At 38.1% G+C, this 19,744-nt stretch overlaps 1 protein-coding gene across 2 annotated transcripts in view; it reads left to right on the plus strand.

Moving 5' to 3' along the window:
• Pir (pirin) overlaps window positions 1-19,744 on the plus strand; it is a 127,481-nt gene that overhangs the window by 17,640 nt on the left and 90,097 nt on the right. For both annotated transcript variants that reach the window (XM_008840879.3, XM_008840878.3), the window contains exon 4: window positions 288-380. In XM_008840879.3, coding sequence (XP_008839101.1) covers window positions 288-380 — 93 coding nt within the window. The remainder of the gene's footprint in view (window positions 1-287; window positions 381-19,744) is intronic.

Consider the following 19,744-nt stretch of genomic DNA (forward strand, 5'->3'; position numbering starts at 1 on the left):
TTTTATTACTCTGTTTTGGTATAGACTGAGCTTGAATATATTTGACTATTTAATGTTAGATAATCATGAAATGTTTGCTCACTTTTTGCTCTTTTTCGAAAGTGTCATTTCTAATATACTTGATGAATCCCTCTGTGTATGTGTAACTTCTTCTTGAAGAGTAATTTTCATTGCAGAAAGTTGCTCACTGGCTATGCAATTTTCAGTGAGTTAGATCTGTTCATGAATGTAGCTCTTGTAGTATGGCTTAGATGGCATGCCTAAACTATGGAATTTTATTATTTCAGTTAAAAAATCTGGATCCATTTTTACTGTTTGATGAATTTAAAGGAGGAAGGCCAGGAGGATTTCCTGATCACCCACACCGAGGTTTTGAAACGGTAAGTACAAAAATTTAACTGCAGAAGTCTACATTTTAAAACTTGCCTTTTACTTCTGATAGGATGTTGAATTAGAAGCAATGAATAATGGGCTAAAATCAATTTATAACTTTCTTGTCATAGGCTGCTTTATAGCGATAGCATCTATTTTACATAAAATGAATTCAAATTCTAATATTAACTGTTTCACTATTATGTAATTTGTACCACTGCAGACATTTCTATTTGAACAGATAATAAAGAGGAAGAGGTGACTTCTTAAAAAATATATGATTAAAACAAGTTATTGACTTTTGAAGGAACTAAGGTGTGATTAAATAATTTTATATAGAAAATCAGATTCTGTGAAAGAATATTCAGAAATGTTTAGCTTCATGTAAATTATCACCAGCAACATATAATTTAAGAATTCAACAAGTTATTATTATTATAGAGTCAAGGGGTCAAAATATAATGGAGTCTAAAATTTCAGATTTTAAGGATTTACTCATATTTACCAATTTAATTGCAAAATTTTGAGATTCTTTTGAATACTACTTTTTTTAAACCTAGATAGGAAATTAGAATGGACAAAGTAGTGTTGTGGCATTTTCAATGGCTCCTCTTCTACACACACACACACACACACACACACACACACAACACAACACACATTCTGGGAAATCTTGGAGCATTATAAAGTTTAGCTATTTTTTTCCCATGAGAACCACCTGTATTCTTAGTAAACAGAGCAGGGTTTATTAAAGGCTTAGTGTGTTTGCAAAGTCAATTATTGAGCAAGTAAATATTTACTGAAGGTGTACAGCATTTGAGTGTTAGAGGAGGCTGATCGTTCATATGTTGGAGGTGTGTTGTGTGTAGGGAAGTGTTGGTGGATGACAGAGAGTGAGGCTAAAGAACCAGGCTTGAGCCCTACTTGCTTCCATATGTGTTCTAGTTAAGGAAGTGAAAATGGGCACGGAAAGATTTTAACCAGGAAGTTTCTAGAAACAGGATGACGGTCATTAGAACCGTGCTCCTTCATTCAGCCATTTGCCATCTAGTTCTCTCTGCTAACACATTAGCAGAGCATAGTAAGGCAGCACTGTGTCTTACTTTACAGCAATTATGGGAGCCAAGCTTTTCACCTTCCCTCTACCTGTACTACATTCTAACCCTTTGCTTAGAGCCCCAGAACTCTAGTTGCCATCTTAATAATCTTTTAAGGTCTTTTCAAGTTTTATTATCTACATAAAGTTTTCCAGACAATCCCAAGAGATGCACTTTCTCCTAAATTTGGTACCCATGACATTATATTTTTGCCAGTTTTATGTACATATGTAACTTGATGACCTTGATCATTTGTCTTTCATTGGAGCTGAGAATTGCCTCAAGCTCCCCTTACCACACTCAAGAGGATTGTAGATTGTTATAGCTGAGATTATCCCGTAGTTCTCTATTTTTGACATCTGGAGATACGGTTCAATTTAATTCAATAACGAAGAGATAGCTCTTGTGGAAGACATTGACTATATTAAATAAAATGAATGATGAAACATATTGCTCTAATTTTCATTATGTAAAGTGCCATCTAGGGGACTATTTTATAAATCATATCTTACTCAACTTTAAACAACTATGAAGAAGTTTGCCTATGGAATATTGATATTTGACCCTTTCCTTTTGATTAAGAACTTTATCTTAAATTGTAGCTATAATTACATTTGATCCTTCTTATTTGTAGATTCTGTATTTATGAGTTCAACAACTTGGAAAATTTATTGGTAATAGCCAAATCAGTACTTGTGGAGCTTTGATGGTGATTCATCAGTGTGTCCAGAGTGGAGAAAAATTCAAGATGTTCAGTGTGTCTGTTCCTAGTTAAGGTCTAACAAGATGATGCCCCACTTTCTCATTTCAGCCTTTTTAGTAGAATTAAGTGTCCTTGCCACAATCTTAGTGTTGTGTTTCTTAATATTTTCCTTGCTCCTTTTGGTAAGTTCCCTACTTAAAATAGCTTCTGAGCATAGCATAGAAGTTTTGTCTAGTGTTCCTTAGCCCTAGAAGGCTATCAATGTGCCTTGTTCATGGAGAAAATATGTATGTTAGCTAAACTTCTTTCAGGTGTGACTTGTAGTACTACTGGTTAAAAGTTCAATTATAGTTCAGTAATTAATGAACTATATATGGCTTATGCAGTATTTAAACAGAAATACAAATACAACAGAGTATATCAATTTATAGACAGGCTGACAAAAATATTGTCACCAGAGACTTGAAGGAACTCAATCCTTGATTTCCATTACGAGACAATGGTTCATTACTTGTTAATCAAGGAGTCATGGTAGTTTTATATAGCATTACTATTTTAATTCATAAGAAATAACTGTCAGTTATTCCCCAGTGTATTGGTAAGTGTGGACTTAGTTATCTTCAGGGTCTGAAATTTAAGGCCAAGCTCACTTATACAATTATAGATTCTTGTCAATCTCTTGTCTGGAGCTCTGGGTAAATCTCACAAGCTTGTAAATTTCAAAAATGATGACTAGCATAAAGAACAAAATTACAATCACTTGTTTTTATATTATCAATTCAAAGTAGCATTGTTATTTGATTTTTTTCTAGTATCATCCTATGTATGTGTTGCATTTTTTAAACCTAACATTATACCGTTAGGATTTTTCCAACAGTCTTCCAGAGATTAATTTTCAAAAATATTCTAAATATTTTAATTAATTCTTTGAGAATTTCATAAAATGTATTTTGATTAGGTTCACCTCAACTCCTCTCCCAGGTCTTTCCATATCTACCTTCACCTTCCTCCCCCCCAACTTTATGTCTTCTTTTTGTTTGTAATAACTCATTTGTATTGTCCATATACTCCTGGGTGTGGGGCCACCCACTGGTTCATGGTTGACCTACTAGAAACCACACCCTTACAGAAAACTGACTCTTCCTCCCCCATTAGCCATCAACTATCCATAGCTCCTTAGTGAGTATAGGGGCTCATGAACCCCCTCCCACTCCATGCTTGAACGTTGAGTGGCTTGATCTTTTGCAGGTCTTGTGCAGGCCAACCACAGGTGCTGTGAATTCATGAATGTAGGGTTCTGTCATGTCCAGAAGATATCATAAAAAGTTAACTAAAAATTATTACTTTATTTATTACTTTATTTATTTATTTATTTATTTATTTATTCATTTATTTATTTATTGTGTGTATGTATGTCAATGTACTCATGCCATGGCACAAGTGTGGAGTCCAGAGAACAACTTTCAGTAATTTGTTATCTCTTTCTATCATAAGGGTCCCAGGCACTGAACTCAGGTCAGGCCATCAAGCTTGGCAGAAAGCACCTTTTACCTGCTGCACAATCTCACCTTCTCCCCCAAACTAGTTTTTAATGACATCATGAAGCATCCTATCATGATGATAGTATTAATCAGCATCATCAACAAAATATATTTACTTGATTTTTCAAATATCTGCTATTGTGACAAGTGAAAATACCTCATTATAGTTTTAGTTTACCTTTTTTTTCTGAACAATGTTGATTTTCTTTTCATTTAAAACATTTGCTCATCATAGATACTTTTATCTTTCCCCTTCTTTCCTGATGTGTTGTGTCATCAATAGTGTGTTCAATGTAAACTAAACTTTGGAACAGCCAGGGTATACTCTTGTTTATATTATTCTTGTTTGTTTTTTTAAGAAATATTTTATTGTTTTATTTTATGTGTATGTGTGTATTGCCTGCATGTAGGTAAGTGCACTCGTGTCCTGCAATGCCTGCAGAGGACAGAAGAGGCTATCGAGACTATGGGATCCCCTGGAACTGGAGTTATGGACAGTTGTTAGCTGCCATGTGGGTGCTGGGATTCGAACCCGGGTCTTCTGCAAGAACAGTCAGTGTTCTTATCCAATGAGCCATCTCTCCAGCCTTGATATTATTCTTACTGCTTTATATAAGTTTTTTCTATTGGCGGCTGATCACTGCTGGGTGGGGGACAGTCGATCTTCTTGTCTTTTCTTTTTTATTTTCTTGGAGCTGAGGACCGAACCCAGAGCCTTGTGCTTGCTAGGCAGGCACTCTACCACTGAACTAAATCTCCAACCCCAGTCGATCTTCTTTAAGGGAGGGACACTAGACAGGCCGAACAGGCTCCATTGGAGGAACTCACACCGAGGCAACTGGGTACACAAACTTGATTTTATAGGCCTTAACACATATGGCAAAATGCTTGAAGTCTTGTGGGCAGGATATAGGGAGTGTAGATAGGGAAAGACAGGCTAAATATGATTAAGACGTATGAAATACACAAAAATATGACGAAAATATATTTAAAAAAGAAAATCAACCCCCTTTTCAGGGATAGGAGTTGTAATACTGCTAAGAAGAATGCTGTTTGCCTTGCATGCCTCCAAACTAACGACCTTTGGATTGTTAGTGCAATTAGTTATTTATGCAAAGATAGAATAAATTCCATAGATCAAGGTGATTTTCTTATGCCCAGGTAACACTTGCATGCCATGAAGATTTATATAATAAATGTTATCAGGATTAGTGGTACTTAAAAGAGTTCTGTGTTGGAGCTCATGATTATTTTTGTTTGCTTGTTTGGTTGGTTGGTTGTTTTATGAGACAGCTGTAGCCTCAACTGGCCTGGAATTGGATAGTTGATGAGGCTGGCCTCCATCTCCCAGAGCCACCTGTCCTGGATTAAAGGCATGCACTACCACAACCGCCTCATGATTATTTTTTAAAATGACAATTATATGCTAACCCATGACTATAAAATATCACTGGCTGTAAAGTCAAATTCACTGCTGGAAGATGCACGTGGCATCCAATTCCCTCCTCCTACTGCCCTTATGACACTCTGAGGCAAGAATTCCCCAAAAGCGCCATTTGGAAACTCTTAATGAGTTTACTGGATTTGCTAACTGAGCTTGGGGTGCTGGTTTACTTACAGAAGAGAGGGTGCCCCTGCCTCGATTCGCAGCTGTGCTCGAAAGTCCACACCCAAGCATAAATCCTGTGGCTTCCCAACAGCCACACAAAATGGCGAGAGACCGTCCTTGTGGTTTTCTCCACTTATATATCCATAGCCCCCTCCCTTCATGCAGCTAAGGTCAACTGATTGGGTGGGAGAAGTAATGGGCTTGACTCCTTCCTCAGAGCTGGGAAGGAGGTGGGACTATGGCTTGTAGGCATAGGGTCAGAGGAACTTCCGGGTCACACTAGCACACATATTTTGAATACAATCTTACCCTTTAAAAATTTATAAAGATGCATGATCAAAGAAATCTAGAAAGTAGGATTTTATAAAATTCTTATTACCTCATGTGGAATCCATGTGTCAGCTATGTTATCATTTAGACTATTCAGACTCCACTTCAGAGCTACTGAATCTGAGTGTCTAGTTTCACAACATGGTCACTGAGTGATTAACATATGCACCCAAATTAGCGGAATGATGGTCCTGGTGACTGTCCACACCAGAACTCTTAGGATTCTGAGATAATATTTACTCATTTTTTAAACTTCTTAGGTTAATGCACATCTCTATTTTTTGAGTTTGTACTTTATATTTTATATTTATTTTTTGTATATTTTTAATTGATTTTTTGTGTATTTCATACAGAAAATCTTAATCATCTTTATACCCCCTTACCCTTTGGCACCCTCCCATAGTCCCCCCCCACTGGATTTCATTTATTCTGTCATTTATATTAAGGTATATCAAGTCAAGTTAGTGTCCCTAGATGTCCCTCAGTGCAAGTTCACCCACTGGGGAATAGTCAGCCTATCTAGAGTCAATGGTGACAGCATGCACAAGACTCATGCAAACTCAGACAAAAACCCATCATAGAACTGTGGAAATGGCCAGCAGGCCCCAATCTTAGCTGAAGAACTATTGTGCAGCTGATTACTGCTGGGTGAGGAAGAGCTTTAAGGGAGTGACATCTCTAGTTTTGTAAAAACTTCTCTGACTGTGCTTCTATAAGCAATCCTAATGAAATTCACTGTGTCATTAAAAAAACATGAAAGCAGAGGTACAGCTAGTTGGGAAGAGGAAGGGAACAAGGGGTAAATAGGATCAAACTATACATACACATATGAGAAAACGTCATAATAAAACCCTTTATTAAGTATAATTAATATACACTAATAAAAGCATTAGAAAAAATTGCCTGAAAATCAAGGAGGAAGTCATATCCCAGAGAAGGAGGCACAACTGGTGGTCATAGACAAAAAGAGACATACTCTCAGTAATTCCTGCCAGGAGTTTGGACTCTGGAAAAGATTGTTTTCTGAAAGGCCTGAATGGGGAAAGTGTAGAAGGATTTAGTAGTTACCCTATTCCTGATGTTTAATTTACCTAGTGTGACTATAATGATCAGAAGCAGAGGACGGTATGAAAAATAGGCAAGCCCTTCCAAAGTTCAGTTTAGCTAAAATAAAAAAAGAGGTACTGATAGTTCATGCACTATTTATAACTTCTTCACCTACTTTTTGAAGAAATGTATTTTGTGCCTTTCAAAATCACCTTTATAGAATCAAGATTTTTCAGGTTTTAGTGCTGAAAGTCTTATGTCTCCAGAAAACCCCTCAGTCCAGGGAAAAATGAGGTTGTAAGTCACTCTTACTTAATTAAAGTACATTATAGGGGCTGGAGAGATGACTCAGCAGCTAAGAACACTTGCTGCTATTCCAGGGGCCCCAGGTTTGGTTCCCAGCACTCACATCTGGTGACTCTCATCAATTTGTGACTCCAGTTTTTGAGGATCTGATGCCCTCTTCTGGCTTCTGTGGACACTGCACACATGGTGCACACACATGCACTCAGGTACACACATATATAAATAAATAAATCTTTGAAAAATAAAGTACAATATATACTTGCAGAAAACTGGTGTTATGTAACCCTGTATAATAAAAATGTTGGAGCCAGGAAATAAAAGAACTGTTAGGAATAAATCAGCATGTCTGCTTCACAGGGACTTATTAGGATGATGCCCATGCTGTTCTTAGTAAAGATGAGACGTACTTCTTAAGTTTCACTACAAGCCTCAGCATGTTCTTTAGTTTTTGTCAGAACAGAACCACCCTGTTTCCATGGGTGTGCCCATCAGAAAAGGCACACTCATTATTCCTGGTTGGTAGCCAGCAGCATTTGCAGGCAATGCCTGAACAATATCCCAGGGAGGAAGGGAAAGGCCCTAGTGATTCACACATACAACTCATGACTGACTTCAGACCTCCTGTCTCCAACACAGCTCATTTCCTCTAGCTTGCTATGAACCCTTTTCTAAAGCAAACCATACCAAAATGGCTGAGTCAAGGTTGAAAAAAAGCTTGCTTAAATTCAATACCCATTTTTTCAAATAAAGAAAATATTGTGAGCGAGGCACGGTCTTACATACCTGTAGTCCCAGCACTTGGGATGGGGAGACAAGAAGCAGAAGTTCAAAACCATCCTCAGTTATAATAGCAAGTTAGAGACCAACCTGGACTTCAAGAGACTCTACCTCAAAATAACTAAAGACAAATATTCTAAGAAAACTGGGAAATTCTATTTTGTTAATATCATAGAGACTTTATTGTTCAATGAATATTGGTGGCATATTAAACAGTGAGATATCAGCTGTATTCCCATCAATAGAGAAAAAAATGCAAGACTCGAAGAACCATCATGATTTAATATGGTCCTGGGAGCAAGGAGACTATTAATAAGAATTACAGATACTGCAAAGGAAGAAGAAAATTCTATGTAAATAAGATGATAATAAAAGAAAACCCCAAAGTAGCAAGTCTGGCTTTGGTTGGTGCTGTGATTGGAGGAGAGCAGGGGCCTCAAGACTTGTCCTGAAGGTGTCATTATAGGGGAGCGTGTGGATTTTAACATATATGTTGATTTGGCTTGGCTTGTGGGGAAGCTAATTGGTTATAAGAAGGAAGCAAAAGTGAACTCCATTCCTAAGACGCCCCCTTGGTACCAACATCCCAAGAGTGTCAATCATTGTACCAAAACCAGATGATGTTTATAGAGAAAATGCACACATTACAACTGATAGAACTGTTTCTTGCATAGACCTAGACTATCTCTGAAAGGACACTGAAGAAACTGGAAACATTACTCCAAGGAATGTTATTGAGTGATATTGGTCTCGTCTCTCCAGATAAAATGGCACCAGTTTATGTTCTATTGTGGTAAATCATGACCTATTTTTATATGGCATTGTGTAATGGGAGGTTATTCTTGGAAACATTTTATGTGCACCATGATGGGGTCCCACCAAATTTAAAGGAATGCTAAATTAAAAGCTTAACTTTCTCCTCCTTAACATATCCCCCAGTCAAAAAGAAATTAAATTGTATGTGTGGGTGAGAATTCACACACATGACTTTAGAAGTGGAGGAGGAGGACTTTTGGTTTAAGGAAAAATTAGAAAATGTAATTAAGAAGGAGGGACAGGTCCAATAGAAGAAGCTTTGAATTCTGGAGGAGGGAGCAACTGTCACTGCTAACAGACAGGTGTGGGAAGTTTCAGTTAAAGATTGGCCATTCAGTTTGGGTTACCTACCTCTTCAGAGGGGGCACAGATGAGAACAGGAGGTAGAAACTGGGTAGGCAGTTCAGGACAGGGACCCCAAAAGCAGTAGTTCTAGACATGCCCTTGGTTCTCTGGCCAGGAATGCCAGCAGGGAGCTCTGGCTTCTTAGGTCCTCCTAAAGAAGCCACTGTCTAAAGGCAGTACATGAGGGTGGGGACCAGAACTCGGTCCGACACTGATCCCTTCTTAGGGACAGCTTTGGAACTGGATCTCTAGATTTTCATGGTAAAAATGGGTTGTATCTTTTCTGCAATTGCAGCTTATTTTGTAAATGATATCAGGGTTATCTCACTTCAGAGGGGAGACTATTGAAGTAGAAATAAAGGCCCATTAAGGGAAAACTCCTTTTGGTCAAGAGAATAGAATTTGTGGTCTGGGTAGAGACCTAACATTCCATTTGGACCCGGTCAACAACACGATTGAGGGACCACCCTTCAGGGAGGTGGTCTTACCTTTAGCCATGCTAAAGAGATAGGTGGAATAATTATCTGTACTTTAAATTAATGTACTTTGAATGTGCTTTTCTTTCCCAAAATTCCCACTCCTAGCACAGCCATGCTGCTTTGAAAGTTTGCTTTGTAAATGCACCCATGTTGTGCAATGCCTGCAGAGGTCAGAAGAGGACATTGGATCCTCTGGAACTGGAGTTACAGATTGTTTGTTAGCTGCCATGTGGGTGCTGGGAATGAAACCTGGGTCCCCTGTAAGAGCAGCCAGTGCTCAGTCATCTCTCCAGACCCTGATTTCTTTTTTTTTTTAAACTGTGACTATTTTATTTCACAAAAGCTGTGAACAGTACACACTGTTCTCTGTATGTTATATACTTAGATACACACAAATATATTGTTATCCTATTTCACAAAGACATTGCATTAAGTATAAATATAGTAAAATGAAGTCCAAGCCTATCATCTAGAAATAACAAACACTTTGGGCTTTCTTAATCTTTCTTTAAAGCCCTCCTCCTTGCCATGTGGCTGTCTTCTGCCACGTGGCTAACCTTTATGCCAGTTTAATTTAAGCAGGACTTTCTTTTTTCTTCTCTATTCTCCTCTTCAGGTGGCTGCTGAGATGTACAGCTTGCTGGCCCTAGGCTGCTTTTCTTTGACACGCTAATAAAAAGTGTTCTCCAGTTTAAGTTCATTTGGTATGGCCTTAAGGAGTAAGACTGACTTTGTAGACGGTAGAGGTAAACGTAGAGGGCACAAATAGAAATAGTGAGTAGTCTACTAAGACTTAAAAACTGTATGTGTAAGGGTGGGGTCTGAGGCATGTGATTCAATGTCATCTATAGTTTGGGTCATTGCTAGGGAAGGCATTTAAGGTCAAGCAAGATTGATCTCTAGTTGTTAATAACAGATAATACTACATCTGGAAACTCCCAACATGATATAATTGTGTTAAGGTAGAAGCATCTTTAGCCTAAAGTATTGTCTAGTGCAGTATTCCCTAGCCAATGGTTCTTAATTGAGAGTAATTTTGTCATTGGGTCACTTTCCATGGTCAGTTTTGATTATGGCTCTGGGCGCTGCTGCCATCTAGTGGGTAGTAGCCAGGGATGCTGCTAAACTTAACTATAAGGTGATACTCTCTGGGCAAGGGATCTAAATTTTTTTGCCCATTAGTGCAAAGTTATATTCTTGCTTCTTTGAACGTCTTGTATTATGAAGAAATGGATTAAGTTAGTTGTACCTGGATATTTAAGGTCACTCATTTTACTCTTTAAAGCCATAATGGAGATCATTCAGGCCCATCTGATCCGACTATGCCCTGCCACAAAGAGCCTCGTCTCTGGCAGCAAGCATAGGTCACACTGGGGAAGATAAGAGCTCAGTTGAAATTGTCTTTTAAAATAGATCAAATAACTTTTCAACAAATTTCCTCGTCCACTTCACCCACACTGTATTACAATAGTAAGTGATTCATGTGATACAGATTACATTCCTAGAGTTTTCAGAAAGAAAAACATGGCGATGGGGAGATGTAATAAAGAGCACTCATCAGAACATTATTTCTATTTGGGAAGATTGCTCAGTGGGTAAGAGGGCTTGCTCTTACCTCAGGACCCGAGGACCTGAGTTGAAATCCCTAGCACCCATATAAAAAAAGCTGGATGTGGCTGGGAATGCCTGCAACCGCCCCATGGGGGCAGGGGCAGGGGTGGGCAAAGACAGGTGGATCCCATGGGCTTGTTAAAGTGATGAACTCCAATTCAGTGAGAGACCATATCTCAAGGGAGTAAGGCAAAGAGTAACAGAGGAAGACACCTGACATCCTCCTCTGGCCTCCACATGTGTGCACATGAGTGTACGCACTATTACACCCATGTGCACATACCATATATACATATATCACACACATATACAAACAACGCCTGCTCCAACAACATTATTTCGTGTCACCAAATAAAACATGATGCTTTTTAGGTGAGACTAAAACTAAGCCCAAAATAGAGAAACACAGATCATCATTACATGGAAATCCAAGACACTATTAGCAACACTGCTTTGGGAGTTGTCCAATCAGTAGTGAGAGGCCTTTGTAATGGCTGAACAGTACTCCACTGTTTGTATATACCACATATTCTTTATACATCCATCTGTTGATTGACATTTAAGGTCATTCCATATCTTGGCTATAGTGCACTTCTCTGAACATGGGAGTGCAGGTGTCTTGTTGACACACTGATTTCATTTCCCGAATAGCTTGATTTGATCATTATTCAACGTACGTATGTATTAGACACCCATGGACTTCTTAAATTTATACATTTATTATGTATCAATTAAAACTAAACTAGAACAAAAATGGAAAGGTCTACCATACAGGATTAAAGCCGAAGGATCTTTGCTGTACAATAATTTTACCACTGTTTATAAGATGCTTCATGTATTTATACATTACCTTTAAGCTTTATAACCATCTTGAAAATGTGGGATCCTTATACTGCTCTTTAACAGATAAGGAAATTAAGGCTCAGAAAAATGGTGGCTTGTGGAGTTCACATAGCCCATGCAGAGTAGGATTCTGCAGGCCCATCTCACTTGAGACCCACACTTGCCAATTCTCCATATTTCCCCTTCTTCCAGAACAAAGCTCTTTATTGGGTACGTATATGTTGTCAATAAATTCATGCATTCAGACGAGTAAAAGAGTTTTGAAATGAGATTGTATGAGTGACACAGATCGCAGAACTGTGAGCATCCCATACTCCTGTTGCTCGCCTCTCCCGGGACCTGATGCTTTCTGTGCATTCTTCTACGCATAAGCACAACCAACTACTGAACCTCTAGTATAATGAGGAAATGCATCATATTGACTGTACATGGATATTGAAGGATAGCCATTTTACTCCTTAAAATCATGAGGAGACCATTCATAAACCTAAAACATGATCATTAAATTAATTATCACAGATATTTTTGTCCTTCTATATCCACAATTAGAGCCACCTTATCTTGGGTTTTCCTTGGTATTTAATCTTTCAAGGTCCACCTGGAGGATGCCTCTTACATGAATTATCTCCCCATCCTCCAGATTCTTCACAGAATTACACTTTCTCCTCTGTTTCTGCTGCTTGCATTTCTCTTTGGCTGTCATACCCTTGGCATGTATTTTACTCATGTGTCCCCTGCTAGAGGTGAGGAGCATCTCCTTGAGCAGAAGGAATGGATCATCACTGGGTTCCTTTTGATTCCTACCTTCTTGTTTGTGAGTTTGTGGTGACACTTTCTCTTGTGCAGGCCAAAGTGAAAGACAGAGAGGAAAATTGTTAAAGAAATGGGCCCTGTGTATACTGCCACCATTGCTCTAAGTTCACATGAGCAACGTCCCAGGAGCCTATAAGACTCTGTTTCCTTATGATCATGCGCCTCCTCCCCTGGCTCTTTCCACACCCTCTTCTACAATTGTCCTTGAGCCTTGGGTGGGTGAAGTTTAATACAGGAGTCCTGTCCAGGGACCCACATTCTGCAGTCTATTATTCTCTGCATATTGGCTAACTCAATCAGACAAAACCCAGCATAGAACTGGGGAAATGGGCAGGAGGCCACAACTTTGGCAAGGAACTATTGGCAGCTGATCACTGCTGGGTGAGGGACAGTCGAGCTTCTTTAGGGTGGGTGATGCTAGACAAGCCAAACAGGCTCCAGTGGAGGAACTCATACTGAGGGACAACTGGGTACCCAAACTTGACTTGATAGGCCTTAACATATATGACAAAATGCATGAAATCCTGTGGGTGGACTATGGGGAGGTGCAGATAGGGAAGGGGGATAAATAAGGTTAAGATGTATGAAATCCAAAAAAAAAAAAAATCAATAAAAATATATTTTAAAAAAGAAGTGGGCCTTCCATAGAGATAAATTCTCTCAATTAGAAGATTGTTCTTCATTTAGATATTGCGATTCTTCCTATTTTGATTGTTAAAATGGCCTTTTGTGAAATGATGGTCCAATTAGTTTTTCTTTTCCATAAGTCTAAACTTAAAACTTGACATCAACTGAGTTGAGGGACATTTTATGGAGGGCCTCACCAGCACTCTTCCAAATGATTACGTTTATGCAAAGCAGGGAAGAGTGAGAGACAGATTGCTACAGATGGTAGGAAGAAAGGAGAACGAGGAAATGAAGAAATCCTGGAGTGGAAAAGGGACATTACTGGAAAATTGGTGAAACCAACATAAGTTACATGCCTTAGCTAATAACAATGCATCTGATCAATGGGTAAGAGTGTACAGTTAGGAGGAATAAATTCTGGTGTTGTATTACACGGTAGGGTGATATAGCTAGCAATAATCCATTCTGCATTTCCAAATTGCCAGAGGAGAGGATTTTAAATGTTCTGAGAAAGAAATTTTCTGTGTTTGAGGTAACTGATGTGCTCATTACTTCGATTTGATAATTACACAATACGCACATATCTCCAAACATTGCATTCTGTCTCAAAATATGTATAATTATTATGTGTCAGTTAAAAATAAAGCTTAAAAATAGTTTCTACATCGTCGGAAAGTAATACCGTATTCGTGTTGGTTTTTTGATGTTGACAAATGTGCAGAGGTCATATAATGTTGTTAGCAGTACAAGTTGTGAGTGGTGCACATGAACTGTCTCTGTACTATCTTTATAACTTTCCTGTAAATCTAAAATTACTCCAGAATTAAACATGTATTTGAAGAAGGCAAAAGGAAAACCAAAGTTGGCATCCGTCTCTCAGCACCTCATAAAACATTTTATTGCTTCTTGAAGTCCAAATCCTAGTCCAGTAAGATCAAGTTCAATGCGCACATTCGCTAAAAGTTTGAGAACTTAAATCCCTACGAGAAATTGAATCGAGGAATCTTAATGATAATGTATTCATACAAAAGTGTCGTCTTCTTAATTAGATGAATTTAATTGATAAATGCTAACAAAACGTTAAAACAAAAAGAAAACTGACAAAAGTTTTTCAAACATGTCTCACTCTAACAGCCCGTATGCGGCAAACCCACCCAGCATCATGTGCTTTTCAAAGGGAAATTGAGCCACTTCATTGTAGGTTGCCTGTCCCGATAACTTTTTACTGGAACCTCAAATGTAATAACTTCCTTTCAACCCACAACGTAATTGGCCCCTTCATGACTAAATATCAACTTGCCACATGATACTCAGTCCTTAAGAACAGACACGGGCTGAAAGATGTTATTTGTTTGAGTGCAAGACACGCATCTGGTTTGGCGAGGCGTGACCCTATCATTTGAGTCAGCAGGGGGCGCTCTAAAGCAACAAGTTCTAGCCACTGACTGCCACTGGGTGCAGATGGAACACTTCTGTGTGTTAGAAGTTTGAGTAAACTTAGACGTTGGTAAATCATTTAGTTGCGACCTTCCATATAACCTGGAAGGTAAACCATAAGAAGAGAGGTCAAGGCTGGAAAGATGCTTAGGGGTTAAGAGTACTGGCTGCTCTTGCAGAGGACCCAGGTTCAGTTCCCAGAACCCACATGGTGGCTAACAACAGTATGTAGCTCCAGCTCAAGGAGATCAAACACCCTCTTCTGGCCTCCTCAAGGAAACAATGCATGCAAGGGGGCACTTACACACATGCAGGCAAAACACTCAGATTACATTAATTAATTATAAATCGACAAGTGGGATTGCATTAAATTAAGTCTTCTGCACAGCAAAGCCAGTTATTCATCTGACAAGAGACTGACTTCCAGAACATGTAGATAATTCCAGAAGTGGATACTAAAAAATAATCTGATCAACAAATGTACAGATGAATTTCTCAATTCTCAAAAGAAGTACAAATGGTCAATAAATACATGAAAAGTGTTGAATATCCTCAGGTATCAGGAAAATGTAAATCACTATTGAGACTGCATCTTGTCCTAGTCAGAATGGCTATCATCAAGACAACAAGCAACAACCAGTTTTGGCGAAGATTCAGGGGGAAAAGATGGTGTAAGTAACAATGTAAGTTGGTGTGGCCACTATGGAAATCAGTGGGAAGGCTGCTCAAAAAAGTAAAAATAAATGCCAGACTTGGTGGCCTTTAATCCCAGCCTTCAGGAGGCAGAGGCAGGCAGATCTCTGTGTGATTGAGGCCAGCCTGGTCCACATAGTGACTTGCAGGCAGGCTGGGACTAGGGAGACCCTGTCAAACAACAAATAAACAAACAAAAGTAAAAACATAACTTTCTGAGGCCAAGCTATACTACTCCTGGGAATATGCTTGAAGGAATGTAAGTCATCACAACACAACATTGCACTTCATGTTTACTGATATACTATTTGCAGTAGCCAAGTTATGGAGACAACTTAGGTATACATCAACAGATGAGTGACTAAAGTAAATATGGTATGTACATACCATGGAGTTTTATTCAACCATAAAGAAAACAAAATTATGTCATTTGAAGGAAATAGGAACTGGAGATCATCCTGATAGGTGAAAAAAGCAGACTCAGAAAGTGAACATTACATTATTTTCAATCTAGGTCAGTCTAGATTTTTCTCTCTTTTTTAAAAAATTTAAATGCTTTATTTTTGAGAATTTCATACATGACTATTGTCTTTGCATTAGTTCCATCACTCAGGGTCCCCACCTAATCTACATTAAAAAGATACAGAAGTAGAAGGATGACTATCTGGGAAGAGGAAGGGGACCAGGACTGGAGAGGGGTCACAAGAAAAGCTAATAGTGGGTCAATATGATCCAAATACATTATATGCACATATGAAAATGACATAATGAAGCTTATTTGTTTACACTTAATAAAAAAGTCTTAAAGTCCCTGCCTTCATGGATATTATATTCTTTTAGACAGTCAATAAATGAATAATTTTATATGATAGTATCCCACAGTGAAGACGCTAGGAAGGAGAAATAAATAAATGTAGGGTAGAATCGATTGAGCTGAGCTGGTTGGAGATGATTCCACTTAGTCTGTGATATTTGAACAGAGGCTTGAATGAAGGGAGAAACTGAACCATGAGCCTGTTGGGGAAATGTACTCCAGGAAGCAGGAAGGACCCACAAGTGGGAACCCTGCCTAAGGAGGTGTGATAGATGTGCTAACTCCAGGACTCACTGAACATGTGTTATGTGCTAGGTCCTTGCTCACATGCCACGACTTAGTTCTCACCACACTGGAGTTTCTCAACTCTTAGGTTCGTTTTGTATATGACTGTACTGAGCCTCTAAGAGAAAGTAAAGCACTTCCCTCCTCCATTCACTCACCCCTGGCAAATGGCAACTGCACCCACAATCCCAACCAGACTTCCAAAGCCTGAAAGTTTCTGGAGACAAAGCCTCACCAGCAGGGAGCACTAAGGCACGGAAGTCCCTGAAAGACTGGCTCTAGGTAGGGTTCTGACAGGAAAATGTCAAGGCCGGACAAGTAAAACGTAAAACTATGACATACTTAGATTTGCCTTTTGGATCAACATTTGAATTGTGTACCTTTTTTTGAGTTGTTATAACCACTTTTGGGGATGAAGGGGTGTGTGTCGGGGGGGGGGGGATTAGTGTTAGGTAAATCCAGTTAGTGGGGTCTGTAATTGTGTGAATTCACACATCATATTTCTGCCCTCGAGGACAGTTAGCACTTTCTATTATACAATGTGTTCTTCCAAGCATCTGTTGTCAGCCATGACCTCAACTTATAGTGTTTTTGTTTTTCTGGTTTTTTTCTACCCAGCTAGTAGTAGACAAAAAAAGGCCACCATTTTAGAAAAAGAAAACATAGCTTTCCCAATAAAACAAACTTTTTGCTTTACAAGATAATTCTTAGATTTTTATCATAAACATGGAGTGAGGTATCAGTGCACTTCTTGCTAAATACCAGTTGAAAAACGCCCAGCAAACTGTATTTTCTCTTGTGTTGTAATTCTTCCGCGTTAACTTGCAGTTCCCCAAGGTACACCTTTCCTTCACGTCATGTGACAAATGGGATTTTTCTTTCATCACTGTTGTGGGTTTGTGTTTTTCACTCTCCAAACACAAACACATGAAGAATTAAGAACTGACAAGGGAGAAAAAATATTTATGAAAGATCCATGGAAAGGACTAGAAAAAGGAAAGGAGGAAGTGAGAGCAAACAACACATCAAGTGCTTTAAGGAAACACCTGGTTCAGATTACAAATTTCTCCCTTAATTAGACACAAATATCTCCTTGAGTTTAAACATAACACTCAAAATTTGTCAACCACCCGCAGCAATTCTCCAGGTGTTTGTGATTATGTAATGCCCTAAAAATCATCTGGCTTGTCTCAAGTCTCAGAAGTATTGCTTGAGGGTTTTTTTTCTTTACTTTTTAGTCTTCTGTAGACATCAATTCATATGTAAATCTGCTGTCTAGAATTTACAACACAAATAAATAAATAAATATAATAAATAAATAAATATAATAAATAAAAAAGCAGTGGTTTCCTTGATGACTGAAATTTGCCTTAAGCAATAAAAGGTTCCGATGTACAGTCAGTAAAGCTTCGTTGACCAGATGTCTCTAATTCAGATTTTTCTAATATCTAAGATGAAACAAATGATGTTTACTTTTATATCACCAGGGCAAAGAGGAGGACCGTATTGGGGAAGTAGAGGAAAAAGGAGGATGACTGTCTTCTGAATTTCTAAGAACAGTCTGAAACTAACTGCTCCATAAAATCAAACTTGAAAAAACAGTCCTCTCTTGGTGTCTACTTTTAAGTTACATGTATATATATATATATATATATATATTGTTTAGCAACTAGAAAACATTTATGCTTATGTAGTTGAAAATAATATGGGAAAGAAATAAATATGATCTTTAAAGGGTCTCCTTTGAGAACCCGAAGGGGAACTTTAGCCCAAACAGAGTGGAAATCACTTTTCTTCTGTAATTATTTTATATTCAAATCCATAAGTAGCAAGAAAAGGAAAATGATTCTAGACACTGCTCCTTCTAATTTGGCTAGTTCTTTGAAATGTGGACACTTGCTGTTTGTCCCCATAAAGTTCTTATTGAATCCTAAGTGCTTTATTCCTACTGTGACATGAGTGCTGTCTATAAAAATTAAACAAGTAACACATGGTAATGTTTGAGCTACATTGTCCTCACATGGAATCCGGAGTCATGCTTGTTGTTAATGTTGCCCCGAATGTCTCCCTGCCTTCCTAACCAATCTTGTCCATTTAGGTCAGGAACAATTATTCCTCAGCATCTATATTGAATAATACATACCACTTACTTTAAAAATATTTTTGATTCTTTGAGAAGTCCATACAATGTCTTCAATACTATTCAGATCCTTCCTCATCTCTACCCCATGCTATCCCACCTACTTCATGTCCTCCATTTTTGTTTTTTTCTCTTTTCTTTTTTTATTTAATAACCATAGATTAGAAGAAGCATTTCATTATAGCTTTAACATATTCAGTAACAATTTCCAGAGCAAGAATACATCTCTTTCAAAAGTAGCTGTAAATTTTTATGTTTACAGTTGAATTAATACAGTTATACAATATTGAACTCAGTGTAAACCCTGTAAGACATAAAATTGAATGAGTTTTTAACATTTAAAGAAGATCTCCATTTCTTTTGAAAATATTATTTTTTTTAAAGGCCTATCAAATCTAATTTGGGTTCCCCCAAATGCTCTTGGGTGTGGGTCCATCCCTTGGAGTCTGGTCAATCTGCCAGTTGTCACAACTTTAAAGAAAACTGACTCTCCCTACCACTTATTTTCATCTACTGATTGAGGGAAACATTCTTGTCTTTTTGGTTGTGAGCCTGAACTTTTAATGGCTGTGCCAGCTGTCCAGCCCAAGGAGGAAACATTCTTAATTGCTTTCAAAATATAAGTTTTACTGTTGTAAAATAAAAGGTAAACTAGTTATTGCAGAGAATTCAAACTATTGCAACAGTGGAAAGAAAATAATAAAACATAGCAATTTTTGGATGTTTTATTATTTTTCTTTCCCCCGTCTTGAGATGGCCACTGTTGACATTTTCTGTACATGTACAGCTAGGCATCTCCATGCATGCTAATAATAACCAGATAAAATTTTATTTGATGAATGTATTTAAATGTGCTGTTGTATTTGGTCACTTTAAAATATACTCTTTAACTTTTTTCATATATTATATACACACACACACACACACACACACATATATATATATATATATATAATCTTAAAGTGTTGGGGCTGGAGAGATGGCTCAGAAGATAAGAGCATTGATTGCTCTTGCAGAGGACCTGGGTTCGATTCCCAGCACCCACATGGTGGCTAGCAA

Source organism: Nannospalax galili, unplaced genomic scaffold (genome assembly GCF_000622305.1).
Source record: "Nannospalax galili isolate Female #2095 unplaced genomic scaffold, S.galili_v1.0 scaffold521, whole genome shotgun sequence".
Lineage (NCBI taxonomy): Eukaryota > Metazoa > Chordata > Mammalia > Rodentia > Spalacidae > Nannospalax > Nannospalax galili.